Raw genomic sequence first — 16,150 nt, 5'->3', positions numbered from 1 at the left:
AATTAGAATTCTTTACAAATGCATATTCATGAAGGCTAATCATCTTAGAGATAATTTCTAACAAAACATAGTAAAGAGGAAAATTTGGACTCAAAGGGTTCTTTTATCAAGTCATCAATGACCTGAAGGACAGACCACTTCTACTTCTAGAAGACAGCACACCCTGCCTTGCAGAGGGATATCTGTGGCTGTAGCTCTTTGGAGGTTCTTACCTGATCCATTTTTTCCCCTGAGCATCAGAGAATATCCTTCATTTCCTGGGTATAGGTTGACCACTAAACAGGATAATGTCTCTTGCATAACAAGCTTCTCTAACAAATTCACATTTCTTCTTAATTTCTGCTTTAAAAAGAGGCAGAGCTCATGAAAATAATCAGGCATAACCCTAACAAAAATGTTATTTTAACAAAATTAGATCAATTATCTTTTGGTGCTCTTTCCACATATGAGGAAAATGCACAAACACTACAGCTACCAAATACAGAACATTTACATAAACTTAATTTTGATTACATTTTATAGAAATTAGTTCATACGACAAAGAAAAAAGTTGTCCATATATGAAATATGTATCTTTGAGTACATAAATAGAATATAACAAAAATATTTAAGTGAAGAGTAAAACCATTAAATGCAAACATATAAAACACAGATGCCATATAATTAGTTTCTATTAAATTTAAGTCTACACAAAAATAAATAAAGAATTTGGGGTTTTATCTTCAGTTGTACTATTATAGGTATCTGCTTCTTAACACGTTTTCTGGCATAATTAGATCTAAACAAATCAACAGCTCTAGTCAGTTGTAATGTTAGGCTCAAAGACACCTAGCTTGTAAGAGGAAATAAGAAAACTGGGGTGCTGGGTGGCTCAGTCGGTTAAGCATCCAACACCAGTTCAGGTCATGATCTCAAAGTTCTTGAATTCGAGTCCCACATCAGGCTCTCTGTTGTCAGCGCAGAGATATCCTCTGCAAGGGACATCCCTCTGCTTTGAATCCTTTGCCTCCCTCTCCCTTTGCCCCTCTCCCACTTTCTCTCTTTCAAAAATAAACGTTAAAAAATTTTTAAAAAGAAGAGGAAATTAGGAATTTAAGCAATTTCCGACAAATTCAATTTAACAGCTCCTTAGAAACTATTTTAATAAAAACACCAAAAACCATCAGAAAATATAATACACATACCTAAAAATTCATTATTTTACAAATGCCTACGATTTAAAATGAAACCCACATAGATATAAGAATTCACTTCATCACATCTTATTTATAAAAAATTGAATCAATAGAGTATTTCTGCAGAATCTCAAAAAACAAACCTATTTCTATATTTTATACTAAACATGTATACATACAGTTTTATGCACAGAGAAATGAAAAACTGATTTATTGTGACCAGGAAACAAAAAATCCAGCATTTTGAAAATTAAAAAAAAAAAAAAAAAAAGCAAATCAACATTTACTTCAAAAAACTAGTAAAGAGACTAAAATTTTAAAGTATTTTCAAGTGTAAAGAAAATGTCATACTCATATGAGAACTTTAAGAGACAAAACAGATGAACATAAGGGAAAGGAAACAAAAATAATATAAAAACAGGGATGGGGACAAAACAGAAGAGACTCATAAATATGGAGAACAAATTGAGGGTTACTGGAGGAGGTGTGGGAAGGGGGATGGGCAAAATGGGTAAGGGGCACTAAGGAATCTACCCCTGAAATCACTGTTGCACTATATGCTAACTAATTTGGATGTAAATTTCAAAAAAAAAAAAATAAATAAATAAATAAATAATAAATAAATAAATAATAATAATAATAAATAAATAAATAAAAATAAAAAATAAAGTTAAAAAAAAGTCGTAATTTGACACATGACAGAATAGTCAGAAAAAGTGTGACAGCATCTCTTCAAGACAATAAAAGTTGGTTTCCACTTAGTTTTTGGGTCAATATACAGATCAGAGGTCAGAAAATTTCTTTCTTAAAGGGCCAGAAGGCGTATTAGGCTTGTGGGCTATACTCAACCCTGCTGTTGTACCTCAAAATCAGCCACAGACAATGAATGGGTGTGGCTGGATTCCAATAAAACCTCATTTACAAAAACGTGCAGTGGGCAAGATTCAGTTGGCAGGTAAGGGCTGCCAAACCCAATTTAGAACCTTTATCTCTCCTACCTTAATTCTGTCTCTGAAGTGATGGACATATTTGTTATATTGTGATGATGGCTTCATGGGTGTACATATATGTCAAAACTTACAAAATATATATTTTAAACACATGTAATTTATTGTATATCAATTATACCTCAAAAAAACTTATGAGAAACACAGTGTAAAATTTACTCAATATTTAACATTTTCTCCTAGTGAAGATTTTAAAGGCAGGATATTACTGTAATTCTACTAATTTTTTGTCTAAAAAGTAAAATGTATTCTTTTTTTTTTTTTCTAAGTTTATTTATTTTTTGAGAGACAGAGCAGGGGAGGGGCAGAGAGACAGGGAGTCACAGTATCTGAAGCAGGCTCCAGGCTCTGAGCTGTCAGAACAGAGCCCAACACGGGGCTCAAACTCACGAAAAAATGGTATTCATTTTTAAAGAAGCACATAGAAACTTTTTTTTTTTTTTAATTTTTTTTTAACATTTATTTATTCTTGAGACAGAGAGAGACAGAGTATGAATGGGGGAGGGTCAGAGAGAGGGAGACACAGAATCTGAAACAGGCTCCAGGCTCTGAGCTGTCAGCACAGAGCCTGGTGCGGGGCTTGAACTCACGAACCACAAGATCATGACCTGAGCCGAAGTTGGATGCTCAACCGACTGAGCCACCCAGGCGCCCCGCACATAGAAACTTTTTAAGGCTTTTATACCCCAAGAGTCCAAAAGATCTTAAGGAATCAATTTGTTACATTTCTACTACCCATACTTTTATGCTAATTAAAAATGAGTTGTTAATCTAATCTGGAACTAATATTTGTGACCAAATTCATCTTTTATTATCACACCTGAATGTCCTACATCCTGTAAAACCTTTAAATTTCCAGTACAAATCACCACGAGGAAACAGGTTACTTTTTCTTCCAGTCTACAAATCACTTATCAGGGGAAAAAGAAGCAAAAGATAATATATATAGGAGCTTTGCTTCTTTGGACTTCTCAATGATTTTCTGTTACTCGATAAACACTGGTCGTCTCTCCTACCTAAGCAGGTGATCTCTACTTGGTGCCAGATTAGCCAAGGCTATGGGTCAGCTGCAAAACTGGCTAGAGTCTGGCTAGGAAAGATGTTAGTTCTCTCACAAAAATATAAATCATTACCTGCTTCAAATGTAAATCTTTCAAATGTCCCTGTTCCTCTACATTTCAAAAGCCGTAAAAACATAAAAAATTTATACTTACCTTAACCTCAGGCTCTTTTTCACATTCTTCAATATATAAGTCATAAAGTTTTTGAAATACAGATTTTCTAAAATTTAATGAAACAAAATGTGAATATTCTAATCATAAAATGGATGTTATTTTGAATTTTCCCATAATTTTTCCCCCCAATTTCCCCCAAACCGAGGATAAGGTAAGCTGGATATAGTAACTAATATCAACTCAGAAATTTCAAATACACGTAAAGTACCTATAACATTTCCAGCACAGTGCCTAGTAGGAATGCAATAAATGGTAGATATCGTATTTTAAATAATCTAAAATACCAATAAATAAAATATTCATACCTTCCACTAGACAGGTATTTCCTTTTAGGAGGTCTCTGTCGGGCACTTTCAATAACATACTAAAAAAGAAAAGTTTATGAAAACAGTTTGCCTTTTGCTTATTAGCACATGAACAGCTATATTAAATATACTTAAAACACGGGTTAAGACTGAACAGACTATTTAGTCGCTTCAATCTGATTCATATTAAAATTATACCTTGGAGAAAAACTACTTAACTTCTAAATATATGTTACAAACAAGTGAAATTTAAACTGTACTAAAACTTAGCATAATATTTCACTGCTATGATATAAAAAAAATTATATAGTTTCAGAACTGAGGTTTCACAGGTCAAAATTATTCTCAATATGTTTTATGGTTACTTAGAATATGCACAGCGTATCCAAGTGCAAGAAATCTATACATTTTGAATTATCTTCCCCATTAATTGAATAATTAGAAAACTTATCAAAACAGGAAAACATAATTTTGGAAATCCTATGTCTTTATTCAATAATTTTTATTCCACAACATTATTGAGAATTCTAACAGATGACCTAAACATCATCACAAAGTATTTTTATAATTTATAGCAAAATTATATGCATACTTGTCCTAAAATGTTAACGTACTCATTTGACAACCACATATAAAAATCTCTTAAAACTGAGTTTGGTTAATTAAGACAAATTAAGACGACACTATTTCATATGTAACTTAGTCATGCCTCACCTCAGCACGATCCAAAGCTAGTTCTAAAGCTTGTTGCTGTAAAGAGTAAATAGTGTATTTGATATTATTCTCACAAAAAATTTAATATACATATAACATTTCTAGTTAAGTGTTTAAGTATGTTTTATTTCCTAAAATACATCTAACATATTTTCCTATTTTTGTACCCTCTACCCACCCCACTCTATGTTAGAGATATGTTACAAAGAGAAAACATGGCAGTCTTGGGCACCTGATTAGGACAACAAATTATATCAGAAATGCTAAAATGGTTTTCTCTGGCTACAGAGCCAAGAGTCAGAGAAACTACTACCACTTTATGAACTTTAACTTCTACAACACTCTAAGAGCACCATTCAGGAAAATATATGGCTATCAAGCATGCAATTAAAGTGAATCTGCTAGGAATCCTGAAAATTGGGGGAGCTATTATATTGGTACATAACACCAATATAGAAATTTCTAGTATCTTAATGCAGAGAATCTATAATATAAAGTTTCTAGGTCAGTGCCTACTAGAAATGCATTAAATGATGGCTATCATTACCATGTTTCAATGACTTTAAGATACCATCAGTTATAAGCATGTTATCAGTAACCTAGGTAAAAAAAAAAAAATTTTTTTGAGACAGCAAGTGAGTTGATAGAGAAACAGAGGGAGAGGGAGATCTTAAGATGAATCTTAAGCATGCTCCACACACAGTGCCAAGCTCGCCACAGAGCTTGATCTCACAGAGCTTGATGAACTGTTGAGATCATGACCTGAGCTGAAATCAAGAGTCACACGCTTAACTGACAGCCAGCCAGGCTTTCAGGTAATATTAAGAAAAGCCAATTATAATTGTAAGATGTCATTAATTATAGACTCATCATTAACTCAATACTAAAATGTAAAAGAAAATGTATCTAGAATGAAGTAATAGTTTTATTACTGCACATAGGGTTTGAGATCTTATAGTAGATTCCCACCCTTCATCCATTTCTTAGAGACCATGATTTCAAGCCAAGAGAAGATGAGTCTCTGACTTCCTCATTTGTAAAGCTTTCTTTTGTAAGGACATCTAAGAATAAAAAGTATTAAGTTTTAAATAAGAAAACTTAACACCAATGATATCTCTTTCTAGTTTTGTGGTTTGGTTACCACACAGGATTACAGTATTTTTCATTCACAATGATAGTCCTCTTTAATTTTTAATTCCATCAAGAGTCAGAGAGCTTTCATTGTTAACATACAAGGACCTAAATTTTTTATTTTGTAGACTCCAATAATTCAACCTACCAAATTCCATGTAGTAAAACTAGCACCCACCAAAATCCCAAGAATGCAATGGAAAAAAGAAATATTGCCAGCCTTTGGAAATTGTGAAAAGGTTTAAGTGCCCCTGCCACTCTAGTCGTAAGGATGGAGAATTCGTAGGATTACAAAAATAGTTTGCGTTTTTACTGCAATAAAAAAAAAAAAAAACGCATTACTAAACACCTAAAATTTAAAAGTAAAAAAAATCTGAAATATGCCATCATTTCAAAAGGTTGTTAAAATAAATTTATACCAATTTATGAAAAAAATCTTATGAGCAGGAGATTTAAAATGAAATTGGTTCCCAGGATTCAAGATGAGATTCTTGAGTATAAACCATTTCCTGGATGAGTACTCTGAACAAATATATAAGGTTTTTAAATTATTTTGCTCATAAGACCTTAAAGTAAATTTATATAAAAAATTACAATAAACACAATCAAATGTACACTTGAGGACAACTGGCTATTGTTAGTCTTCTCAAGTAAGTACCTCATCTTCTGAAATCAAAACTTCAAAAGCTCTAGAGAGATAGAACTGCAAATGCAAACATAAATATCATTTATTCACTACTTCCTCCCAACATTTAAGAAGGAATTGATAGCTAATATGGATGCAAAATGTAAGTCAAGGTCAGCATCTCATTGTAACAGCTCCACTATTTTTTTTTTAAATTTTTTAATGTTTGTTTATTTTTCAGAGAGAGAGGGAGGCACAGAATCTTAAGGAGGCTCCAAGCTGTCAGCACAGAGCCCAACTAGGGTCACAAACCACGAGGTCACGACCTGAGCCGAAGTCTCAGATGCTCAACTGACTGAGCCACTCAGGCGCCTCAGCAGCTCTACTTTTCTGTAACAGGGCAGTGGTGGATACACAAGATTGGAAAAGAAGAGAACTGTTCTCAAAGGTTTATTCAACACGGTGGTCAGTGTTTATTTTTTCATTGTCAAATGCTGCTGATTCTTTAAAACTTAATAATTTTTTCCATGTCTTTATTTTTTTTAATGGCAAAAGGTAAACGCCCAGTCAGTCCCTAGTATGTTTAATGACTGTAAGTCAGTGAACAGAAATGTGCCATTAAAATCCAACATGGATGCTGCTCAAAATGTTATTTGCGGTAAGCAGGTTACATTTGTTTTTGAATTAAAGAAAAAAATCTAAATTAAGAGAAGTTTTAAAATATGAGAAACCTGTGTCCTCCAAAGCCATTGTATTTATACCCATCCTCCTTGGCAGTGATTTGACTATGGCAGAAAGAAGTAACTATTTAAAAAACATTTTTTTTTTTAAATGTTTATTTTTGAAGGAGAGAGAGACAGAGTGAGCAGAGGAAGGGCAGAGAGAGAGGGAGACACAGAATCCGAACCAGGCTCCGGGCTCTGAGCTGTCAGCACAGACCTTGACACGGGGCTTGAACTCACGAGACGTGAGATCATGACCTGAGCTGAAGTCAGACGCTCAACCAACTGAACCACCCAGGCGCCCAGAAGGTAAGTATTTTTTAATACTTCACAAAGATAAGGACAGATAATTGATCAGTTTAAGTTGGGCATAATTTCAACATTGAATTGAGAGATAAGCCCCCTATTTTCTGAAACAGATTTTGCAGGTGATTGCTAAGTAATTCACCAGTTAGGTTAACTTGGGCATACATTAAGTATTTCTGTACCCGTAATACAGTATTTTTATGGAGATGAAGGAAGAGAACATTCTAAAATACAACCACAAACATAATGAGCTACAACTTACCATTGTGGTATAAAATAGGGGTCCAAAATGAAGAGTAAACTTATGTGTGTTGATGAAGAGGAGTGAAAACCATGTCTTTAATATCAATCTTATAGTACTAAAAAATCAAAAGCAAAAGAAACCCATATTAACATAAAGCTATTATGAGCAATGAGATTATTTCATTATTAACAAGGAAAACCATTTGAAAAATATAAATTTTTGAGTACATTTTTAAATAATCAGCAGCAAAGAAATCACATACCACAATCTTTTCAATTGTTGAAAGGTACAGTTTTTATTAGGTACGGCAAAAAAAGTTTGCAAATTGAAATCATTACTCGCTTTCTTCAAAATACTTAACATCCAGGAGAGAAAAGAATGTTTATTAATCTCTCCATCACCACTGTTGCTGTCATTGTTCCCATGGGTCATTGTACAGTTCACTTTACAAATCATACCTGCTGATAAAAGTCCTCTAAAAATATTCCCCTAAACGTCCCAAGCTACATATTCCAGATGCCAGATGCATCTCCAGTTCCTCCATCCATTCCTTCCTCAAGCAAACTGGATACACTGCTGAAGAATCTCATTCCTCTAACACATGGATTCTCATCCTAGCTGCACAACATAATAACTTGGGGAGTTTTAAAAAGTGGTATACCCATGTCATATCTTCCAGAGATTCTGATTAATTGGTCTGGAGTAGGAACCAGGGATCAGCATTTATTTATGTATTGAGATTGAGAGAGAGAGAGAGAGAGAGAGAGAGAGAGAGATGGGGGTGGGGGGGGAATATCGTAAGCAGGCTCATCACTCAGTGCAGAGCCTGAGGCAGAAGAGCTTGATCCCAAGACCCGGGGATCCTGACCTGAGCAGAAATCAAGAGTCATACACTCAACCAACTAAAACACCCAGGCACCCCAATATTTACTGGGACCAGCATTTTTGAAACTCTCCAGGCAATTCAAAGTCTAATTCTATATCTAACACCCTCTAACTTGTCTGTCTACATAACACTAAGCTAAAAAGCACATCTTCAAGTGACAAAAAACAGTGTTTTTCCACTGTAAAATGATTTTGGTTTCTGGTGAGCCCAAAGCTTAGGTTTTGCCAGTCTGGGTTCAAGAAACAAACAAAAACAAGTGACAGGCATCATACAAGTTCCAGGAATAGTATCTTAAAAAGTAAGACATTAATCCTACCTTGCAATAGCTCTGAGATTGAATATGAATTTAAGTTAAGGTGAAAACTTTCTGACCAATGAATCTAAAGATGAAGGCATACCAGGTAGAGGCAAAATGCAGTGATTTTCAAATCAGATCTTCTTCCACGAAAATTGGGGGAGGGAGGATGGGAAGACGAGGCTTAGCAAACTTTATTTAAGTTTTATAGATAAAAACCATTAACTACGTGTACAACTTACAAACCAAACATTATGATTGTATACAGGATTTGCCAGACACTGTGAGAAAACCACTGAAATTATCATCTCCATTTTACAGGATAAGGCACTCAAAACTAACGACTTTCCCAAGATCACACACAGACAAATTCAGTTCACACCTCTCTCAATTTTTACTTAGATTCTTTCTAGTAAAGCTTACGACCTTCAGGCTATTCAATCCAGCACCCATTTTTAGGTTTTTAAAAACAAAACACTAAAAAAAAAAAAAAAAAAAAAAAAAAGACCCAATTCTGCTCAGACTAATATACATATTTTTCCTTAATTTTGATCTAACTTTACTTCATGGTTCTCAACATGTACACGGAGTACACTGCACCCAATCTAACCCCGAAAATTCTGTTCATCACTATTTTCCTACCCGGGACTTTAATGTATTGTACTTAGGAAAACGCAGCCCCTCCTTCAAGCGAAGGTTACAAGAGATGGTTTCCAGGAGCAGTTAGCTATTAAGTTAAATTCTGAACTCCCGGTAACCAATGCGACAACCAGCAATTAATCCAACTGTAAAACTCGCAATCGGTTCCATCGCTTTTCCTGATCGATCTGACTCTTCAACTGTTCGAACTGTTTTCTTTCCAACAACTTAGGGTTTAGCAGTATAACGCCGCAACTCAACAGCCAGGCGACCAGCCTTTATTCAATATGGACACCAAGAAACCCTCCCCCCAATCCCCAGAAGCGCCACGCGAAATTCTCGGGAATTTCCGGAAATACCTACACCTGGAATCCAAAAATGAAAACTACAACGAAAAGCGTTGCTTGTTAGCACTTCGAGAGGCAACTGAGGCGACTACCTGGAGGGTGCAGGGCCGGGGGGGGCGGGTGGTGCTCAGCTCAGCCCGCCCCGCCTACGGGAACACCGTCCTCCTCCTGCGGGATCCGGGGTCTGGAAAGCCGCGAAAAGCCACTCGGGAAACCGCTCACTCACCTCTGACCCCGGCCAAGATCTCGCGTGCCTAACCGTCCGCAGCGGTCACGCCTCTCCCACCCGCCACCGCCCACCTGTGCGGGATGCGGGCGCGCTGGGCGTCATGACGGCGCCGCTGACTTTGCCGGAACGCGGCATGCGGGAACGGGCCCCGCGCTGGAGGCTGCAGGCTCGCTCCGCACGTACCTCACGGGCGCGCCGCAGCTCAGCTGAAGGGTGGTTCCGGCGTCCGCACTTCCGACTGGCGCGCAGGGCGGAGCGAGCCTGTAAACCGCGGGCGGAAGAGGTGGAGCTGGGACGTCTCGGTGGCACCCAGGAGGCTCGCGGAGCCCGGGGGTGCTGTCGCCAGGGTTGGTCCCTACAAGGTTCGTGGGGACTGAGGTCCGGCAGGGGGCGGGGTCCATATTCTCCTTCGCTGGCCCATCTTCCAGTACTGTAAAATGCGGGATAGGATGTGGCTATTTGGTGGGTAGGGTGCCTTTTTGAATTTCTAGAACGAGGAAACTTGCCCTGAGCTTTTATTGCCCAACCCATGCAAATGGAAGGAAATGTCACCATTCCTACAGTTACTAGTCCAAGCCATTCAGCCCTCGATAGTGTGTTGTAAAATGCCAATGAATTTAATGTTTAAAAAATTCCGAAAAACAGACAAAAGTAACCTCACTGGGGAGTTCTAACAATTCAGAAATGGAATAACCAGGATATATTGCAATGTCTGATTGCAGTTCTGTACCTTTAAACAACTTTGATTTTTTGGTTATAAACTTTATTGTTATTATTGAGGTGAAATTCACAGAATATAAAATGAAACATTTTAAGAGTATAATTCAGTAGCATTTGTTACGTTCACGATGTGCAACCAACAACTCTTAATTCCAAAACATTTTCATCACCCCTGTTAAGGACTTTCCATTTTTCCCTCTCTTAGACTTTAGCAGACAATAATTACTTGGTGTATTTACCTAATACGGATATTTCACATAAATGGAGTGTGTGACCTTTTTTGTGTCTTTCACTTAGTATAATGTTTTCCAGGTCCACGCACCTTGTAGCAAGTATCAGTATCAGTATTTCATTCCTTTTTATGGTTTATATTCTGTTCCATTGTATGTAAATACCACAATTGTATGCATTCCTCCATTGGTTACCATTTAGGTTATTTACACCTTTGGGCTATTGTGTGTAGTGCTGCTATGGATATTTGTGTGGAATAATTTGAGTGCTGGTTTTCAATTGGGGGGGGGTGTAGGATGGTATATACTATTACAGAAAACAGGGCCTGACATAGTTCAAGTATTAAAAAGAGATTTTAATCAGGAACTCTTGCAAAAGAGGGAAAGAGACCTCAGTATAGAACTGAGCTCACTTCCAAATAGAGCATGAACAAGTAGGGATTTATAGCCAAGGAGCAGAGTTGGAGGGCAGTGGGTGGATTTTTTTTTTTTTTTTTTTTTTTTGCCTCTTTCTCTCCCTCTATTTTTTTTTTTTTTTTTTTTTTGGATGGAAATTTCTTAGTAAGAAATATCAGGGATTGGAGGAATTCTGGCTAAGTTGACTTGACAGGGTTCTGGCTGAAGGGTCTCTGTCAGAGTGATCAGACACCAAGGGTGGAGATTGAGAGTTTGATCAGATATTGAAGGTGATCAGATATCTAGGTGGGAGTTCTTTGTAATCTGATTTAGGATTCTTGCTACAACTGGTTGATACATGTCCCACAAGGCAGACTAAAATCATGGAGAGAGTTTTTGCCAAATACTAGGAGTGGAATTTCTGGGTCATATGGTGATCTTATCCTTAAATATTTGAGGAGTTGATAAACCATTTTCCACAGTGGCAGAGACATTTTATGTACTAACAATGTGTGGTGGTTCCAGTTTCTCCACATCCTCACCAACATTTCTCCTTCCCCTCCTCCTCTTCCTTCTTCTTTTTCTTCTTCTTTTTTTAAATTATAGCCATCCTACTAGGTATGAAATAGTATCTCATTGTGGTTTTGATTTGCATTTTCCTAAGGATAGTGGTGTTGCACATCTTTTCATGCCCTTTTGTCCATTTATATATCTTTGGAGAAGATATTATTCAAGTTATTTTTTTTTATTCAAGTTATTTTTTTGTTACTTTATTCAAGTCCTTTGCCTCTTTTTTTTTTTTTTTTTTCAATATAATTTATTATCAAGTTGGCTAACATACACTGTACACAGTGTGCTCTTGGTTTGGGGGGTAGATTCCCATGATTCATCGCTTAAATACAACACCCAGTGCTCATCCCAAAACGTGCCCTCCTCAATACTCATCACTCGTTTTCCCCTCTCCCCTGCTCCCCACCCATCAATCCTCAGTTTGTTCTCTGAATTTATGGTTCTCCCTCTCTGTTTATAACTATATTTTTCCCCTTCCTTTCCCCTATGGTTTCTGTTAAGTTTCTCAAGTTCCACATATGAGTGAAAACATATGATATCTTTCTCTGACTGACCTATTTCATTTAGCATAATACCCTCCAGTTCCATCCATGCTGCTACAAAGGGCCATATTTCATTCTTTATCATTGCCAAGTAGTATTCCATTGTATATATAAACCACATCTTTATTCATCAGTTGATGGACATTTAGGCCCTTTCTGTAATTTGGCTATTGTTGAAAGTGCTGCTATAAACATTGGGGTACATGTGCCCCTGTGCATCTGCACTCTTGTGTCCTTTGGGTAAATTCCTAGTAGTGTTATTGCTGGGTCATAGGGTAGTTCTATTTTAATTTTTTGAGGAACCTCCATACTGTTTTCCAGAGCAGCTACACCAGTTTGCATTCCCACCAACAGTGCAAGAGGATTCCTGTTTCTCCACTGCCAACGTCTGTTGTTTCCTGAGTTGTTAATTTCAGCAACTCTGACAGGTGTGAGGTGGTATCTCAACGTGGTTTTGATTTGTATTTCCCTGATGATGAGTGATGTTGAGCATCTTTTCATGTGTCTGTTGGCCATCTGGATGTCTTCTTTGGAAAAGTGTCTATTCATGTCTTCTGCCCATTTGTTCACTGGATTATTTGTTTTTCAGGTGTTGAGTTTGGTAAGTTCTTTATAGATTTTTGGATACTAACCCTTTATCCGATATGTCACTTGAAAATATCTTTTCCTATTCTTTTGGTTGCCTTTTAGTTTGGTTGATTGTTTCCTTTGCAGTGCAGAAGCTTTTTATCTTAATGAGATCCCAATAGTTCATTTTTGCTTTTAATTCCCTTGCTTTGGAGATGTGTCAAGTCAGAAATTGCTGTGGCTGAGGTCAAAGAGGTTGTTGCCTGCTTGCTCCTCTAGGGTTTTGATGGTTTCCTCTTTCACAATTAGGTTTCTCATCCATTTTGAGTTTATTTTTGTGTATGGTGTAAGAAAGTGGTCTAGTTTCATTTTTTTTGCATGTTGCTGCCCAGTTCTCTCAGCACTGTTTGCTAAAGAGACTGTCTTTTTTCCATTGGGTACTCTTTCCTGCTTTGTCAAAGATTAGCTGACCATACATTTGTGGGTCCAATTCTGAATTCTCTATTCTATTGGTCTATGTGTCTGTTTTTGTGCCAATACCATACTGTCTTGATGTTTACAGCTTTGTAGTAGTGGCTACAGTCTGGGATTGTGATGCCTTCTGCTTTGGTTTTTATTTTTCAAACTTACTTTGGTTATTCGAGGTCTTTTGTGGTTCCATACAAATTTTAGGATTGTTTGTTCCAGCTTTGAGAAGAATGCTGGTGCAATTTTGATTGGGATTGCATTGAATGTGTAGATTGTTTTGGGTAGTATTGACATTTTAACAATATTTATTCTTCCAATCCATGAGCATGGAATGTTTTTCCATTTCTTTGTGTCTTCTTCAATTTCCTTCATAAATTTCCTATAGTTTTCAGCATACAGATCTTTTACATCTTTGGTTAGGTTTATTCCCAGGTATTTTATGGTTCTTGATGCAATTGTAAATAGGATCGATTTCTTGATTTCTCTTTCTGTTGCTTCATTATTGGTATGTAGAAATGCAACTGATATCTGTACATTGATTTTGTATCCTGCAACTCTGCTGAATTCCTGTTATCAGTTCTAGCAGCTTTTTGGTGGAGTCTTTCAGGTTTTCCACGTAGAGTATTGTGTCATCTCCTTTGCCTATCTTTTAATTGGGTTGTCTTTGTTTAAGTTATGAGTTCATCTATATTCTGGATACTAGACCCTTATCAGATGTATGATTTGCAAATACTTTCTCCCATTCTGTAGGTTGTCTTTTCACTGTCTTCCTGATGCCCATTGATGCACAAACTTAAATTTTTGAACAAAGCCTAGTTTATCTATTTTTTCTACTATGGTTTGTGCTTTTGACATCATACTTAAAAACCCATTACCGTGGTGCCTGGGTGGCTCAGTTGGTTGAGTGTCCGACTTTGGCTCAGGTCATGATCTCACAGCTCGTGAGTTTGAGCCCCACGTCGGGCTCTGTGCTTACGGCTCAGAGCCTGGAGCCTGCTTTGGATTCTGTGTCTCCCTCTCTCTCTGCCCCTAACCCACTCACATTCTGTCTCTGTCTCTCTCAAAAATAAAAATAAACATTAAAAAAAAAATTAAAAAAAAAAAACCCATTACCAAATCCAAGTTCATAAGGATTGTCAAAAACCGAACTCTGCACACTGAGTGAAGCAGAAGGATGCGTTTATTGCAGGATAAAGCAGAAGGATGAGTTTATTGCAGTTGTTTTGACCTGTAAGCTGGGAAACTCAAGGATAAAAGAATAATGAGTTCCAAGTTGCTCATAGACTAAAAGGTGTTTATGGGGTTAAATGTGGAAGTTACTTGGCTTTTCCTGTTGATTGGTTGCTTGGTCTTCTTTCTTATTTGTATCAGTGTAACTGAAAAGAGAGAGAGGAGAAACAAGAAAGTCCAAAGATGTTATGAACAGACTTGGCATTGGGGATTGTCTAGCATCCTGTGCTGATTTCTGAGAAGAGCCATAAATTACTGCAATTTGTCAGGTAAGGCTAAGTTTTATTTATTTTTTAATGTGCCTGCATTGCCCAACACCATTTTGTTGCCATGATAAGTGACTCCATTTTAGTTTTAATTTTGTAGTATTTAACCGTAGGATTTCCTATAAGAATTTTATGATTTTTAGCTCATGTATTTAAGTCATTGGTTCACATTCAGATAGTTTTTGTACATGTTGTTTAATCAGGTTTTTGTTCCATTCTTTTGTATGTTGTCCCAGAACCATTTGTTGAAGAGACTATTCTTACTCCCAATGACTGGTTTTGACCTCCTTATAAAAAATCAATCTGCCATGCATGTATGGGTTTGTTTCTAGACTGTTAATTCTATTCCATTGGTCTATATGTCTATCCTATGTCAGTATAGGTATTCCCTGCTTTTTAAAAGTTTGTGTTATACCACTTGGCTTTTACAAAAGACCTACATTACTACCTACTTTTGCTAACTGAAAGAAATCTGAAAAGGATTTTCGCTTTTATGACCAAAGGTAAAAAGAGACACTACCGTTCAGCATTTGTTTTGCAGTGAGTCTTTATAGAGGCAGCGTGCACCCTTAGCCATAAGAGAGGCACAGCCAAGCTCTTTCCCTGGGAACTACATCTCAGCACCAAGCCATCATAGCTTTGAACTGTACCTGTGAGCATCTGTGCTTAATCTTGATGTATGTTGTGCATCCATTAGCAAGATGTATTTTAAAGTATCAGAAAAGCCTACTACAAATTATTTTTGGGGCCTGGGAGTGTTCAAAAATATTTTCCATCTAAATTTATGGTAATTGCTTCTTCACTCCTTACCATTTCTGTTTATGAAAGGTTTCATAGGAACTCATTTTTGGATAGTAGGAAGAAACCTGTACCACACTGTTTTGATTACAGTAGCTTTGTAGTAAGTTTTGAAATTGGGACGTGTAAGTCCTCCAGTTTTGTTCTTCTCTAATATTATTTTTTATTAAAAAAATAGTTTTTTTATTTAAAAAACGTTTGTAATGTTTATTATTTTTGAGAGACAGAGAGAGACAGAGTGCAAGCAGGGGAGGGGCAGAGAGAGAGGGAGACACAGAATCCCAAGCAGGTTCCAGGCTCTGTGCTGTCAGCACAGAGCCCAACATGAGGCTTGAACTCACAGACTGCAAGATCATGACCTGAGCTGATGTCAGCTGCTTAGCTGACTGAGTCACTCAGGGGCCCCTCTCTAATATTATTTTGGCTATCCTGCAACTTAATATGAATTTGAGGGTTAGCTTTTCCATTTTTGCAAAAATACCAAAGGGATTGTATTGAATTGG

The 16,150-nt window shown here is 36.8% G+C and overlaps 1 protein-coding gene and 1 long non-coding RNA gene across 19 annotated transcripts in view; one reads left to right on the top strand and one right to left on the bottom strand.

The window, feature by feature from the left end:
• The window catches only part of SUPT20H (SPT20 homolog, SAGA complex component), a 43,575-nt gene extending 33,465 nt beyond the window's left edge, over positions 1-10,110 (bottom strand). For 4 of the 18 annotated variants that reach the window (XM_060637309.2, XM_081795327.1, XM_081795331.1 and 1 more), the window contains exons 1-6: positions 9,858-10,036; positions 7,483-7,579; positions 4,437-4,472; positions 3,723-3,781; positions 3,397-3,463; positions 213-342 (exon numbers count right to left, since the gene is read on the bottom strand). In XM_060637309.2, coding sequence (XP_060493292.1) covers positions 213-342; positions 3,397-3,463; positions 3,723-3,781; positions 4,437-4,472; positions 7,483-7,485 — 295 coding nt within the window. In that variant the 5' untranslated portion in view covers positions 7,486-7,579; positions 9,858-10,036. The other 14 variants (XM_081795323.1, XM_081795328.1, XM_081795329.1 and 11 more) reach the window with 11 other exon arrangements.
• Positions 10,111-10,135: 25 nt separating this feature from the next.
• LOC144613159 (uncharacterized) overlaps positions 10,136-16,150 on the top strand; it is a 158,403-nt gene continuing 152,388 nt past the window's right edge. The window contains exons 1-2 of the long non-coding RNA XR_013550463.2: positions 10,136-10,222; positions 14,725-14,852. This is a non-coding gene — a long non-coding RNA (uncharacterized LOC144613159). The remainder of the gene's footprint in view (positions 10,223-14,724; positions 14,853-16,150) is intronic.

The sequence above is a fragment of the Panthera onca genome, chromosome A1 (assembly GCF_046562875.1).
Source record: "Panthera onca isolate mPanOnc1 chromosome A1, mPanOnc1 haplotype 2, whole genome shotgun sequence".
Taxonomy (NCBI): domain Eukaryota; kingdom Metazoa; phylum Chordata; class Mammalia; order Carnivora; family Felidae; genus Panthera; species Panthera onca.
The sequence above is the reverse complement of the archived record's forward strand: the minus strand, read 5'-3'. Positions and strand labels throughout refer to the sequence as shown.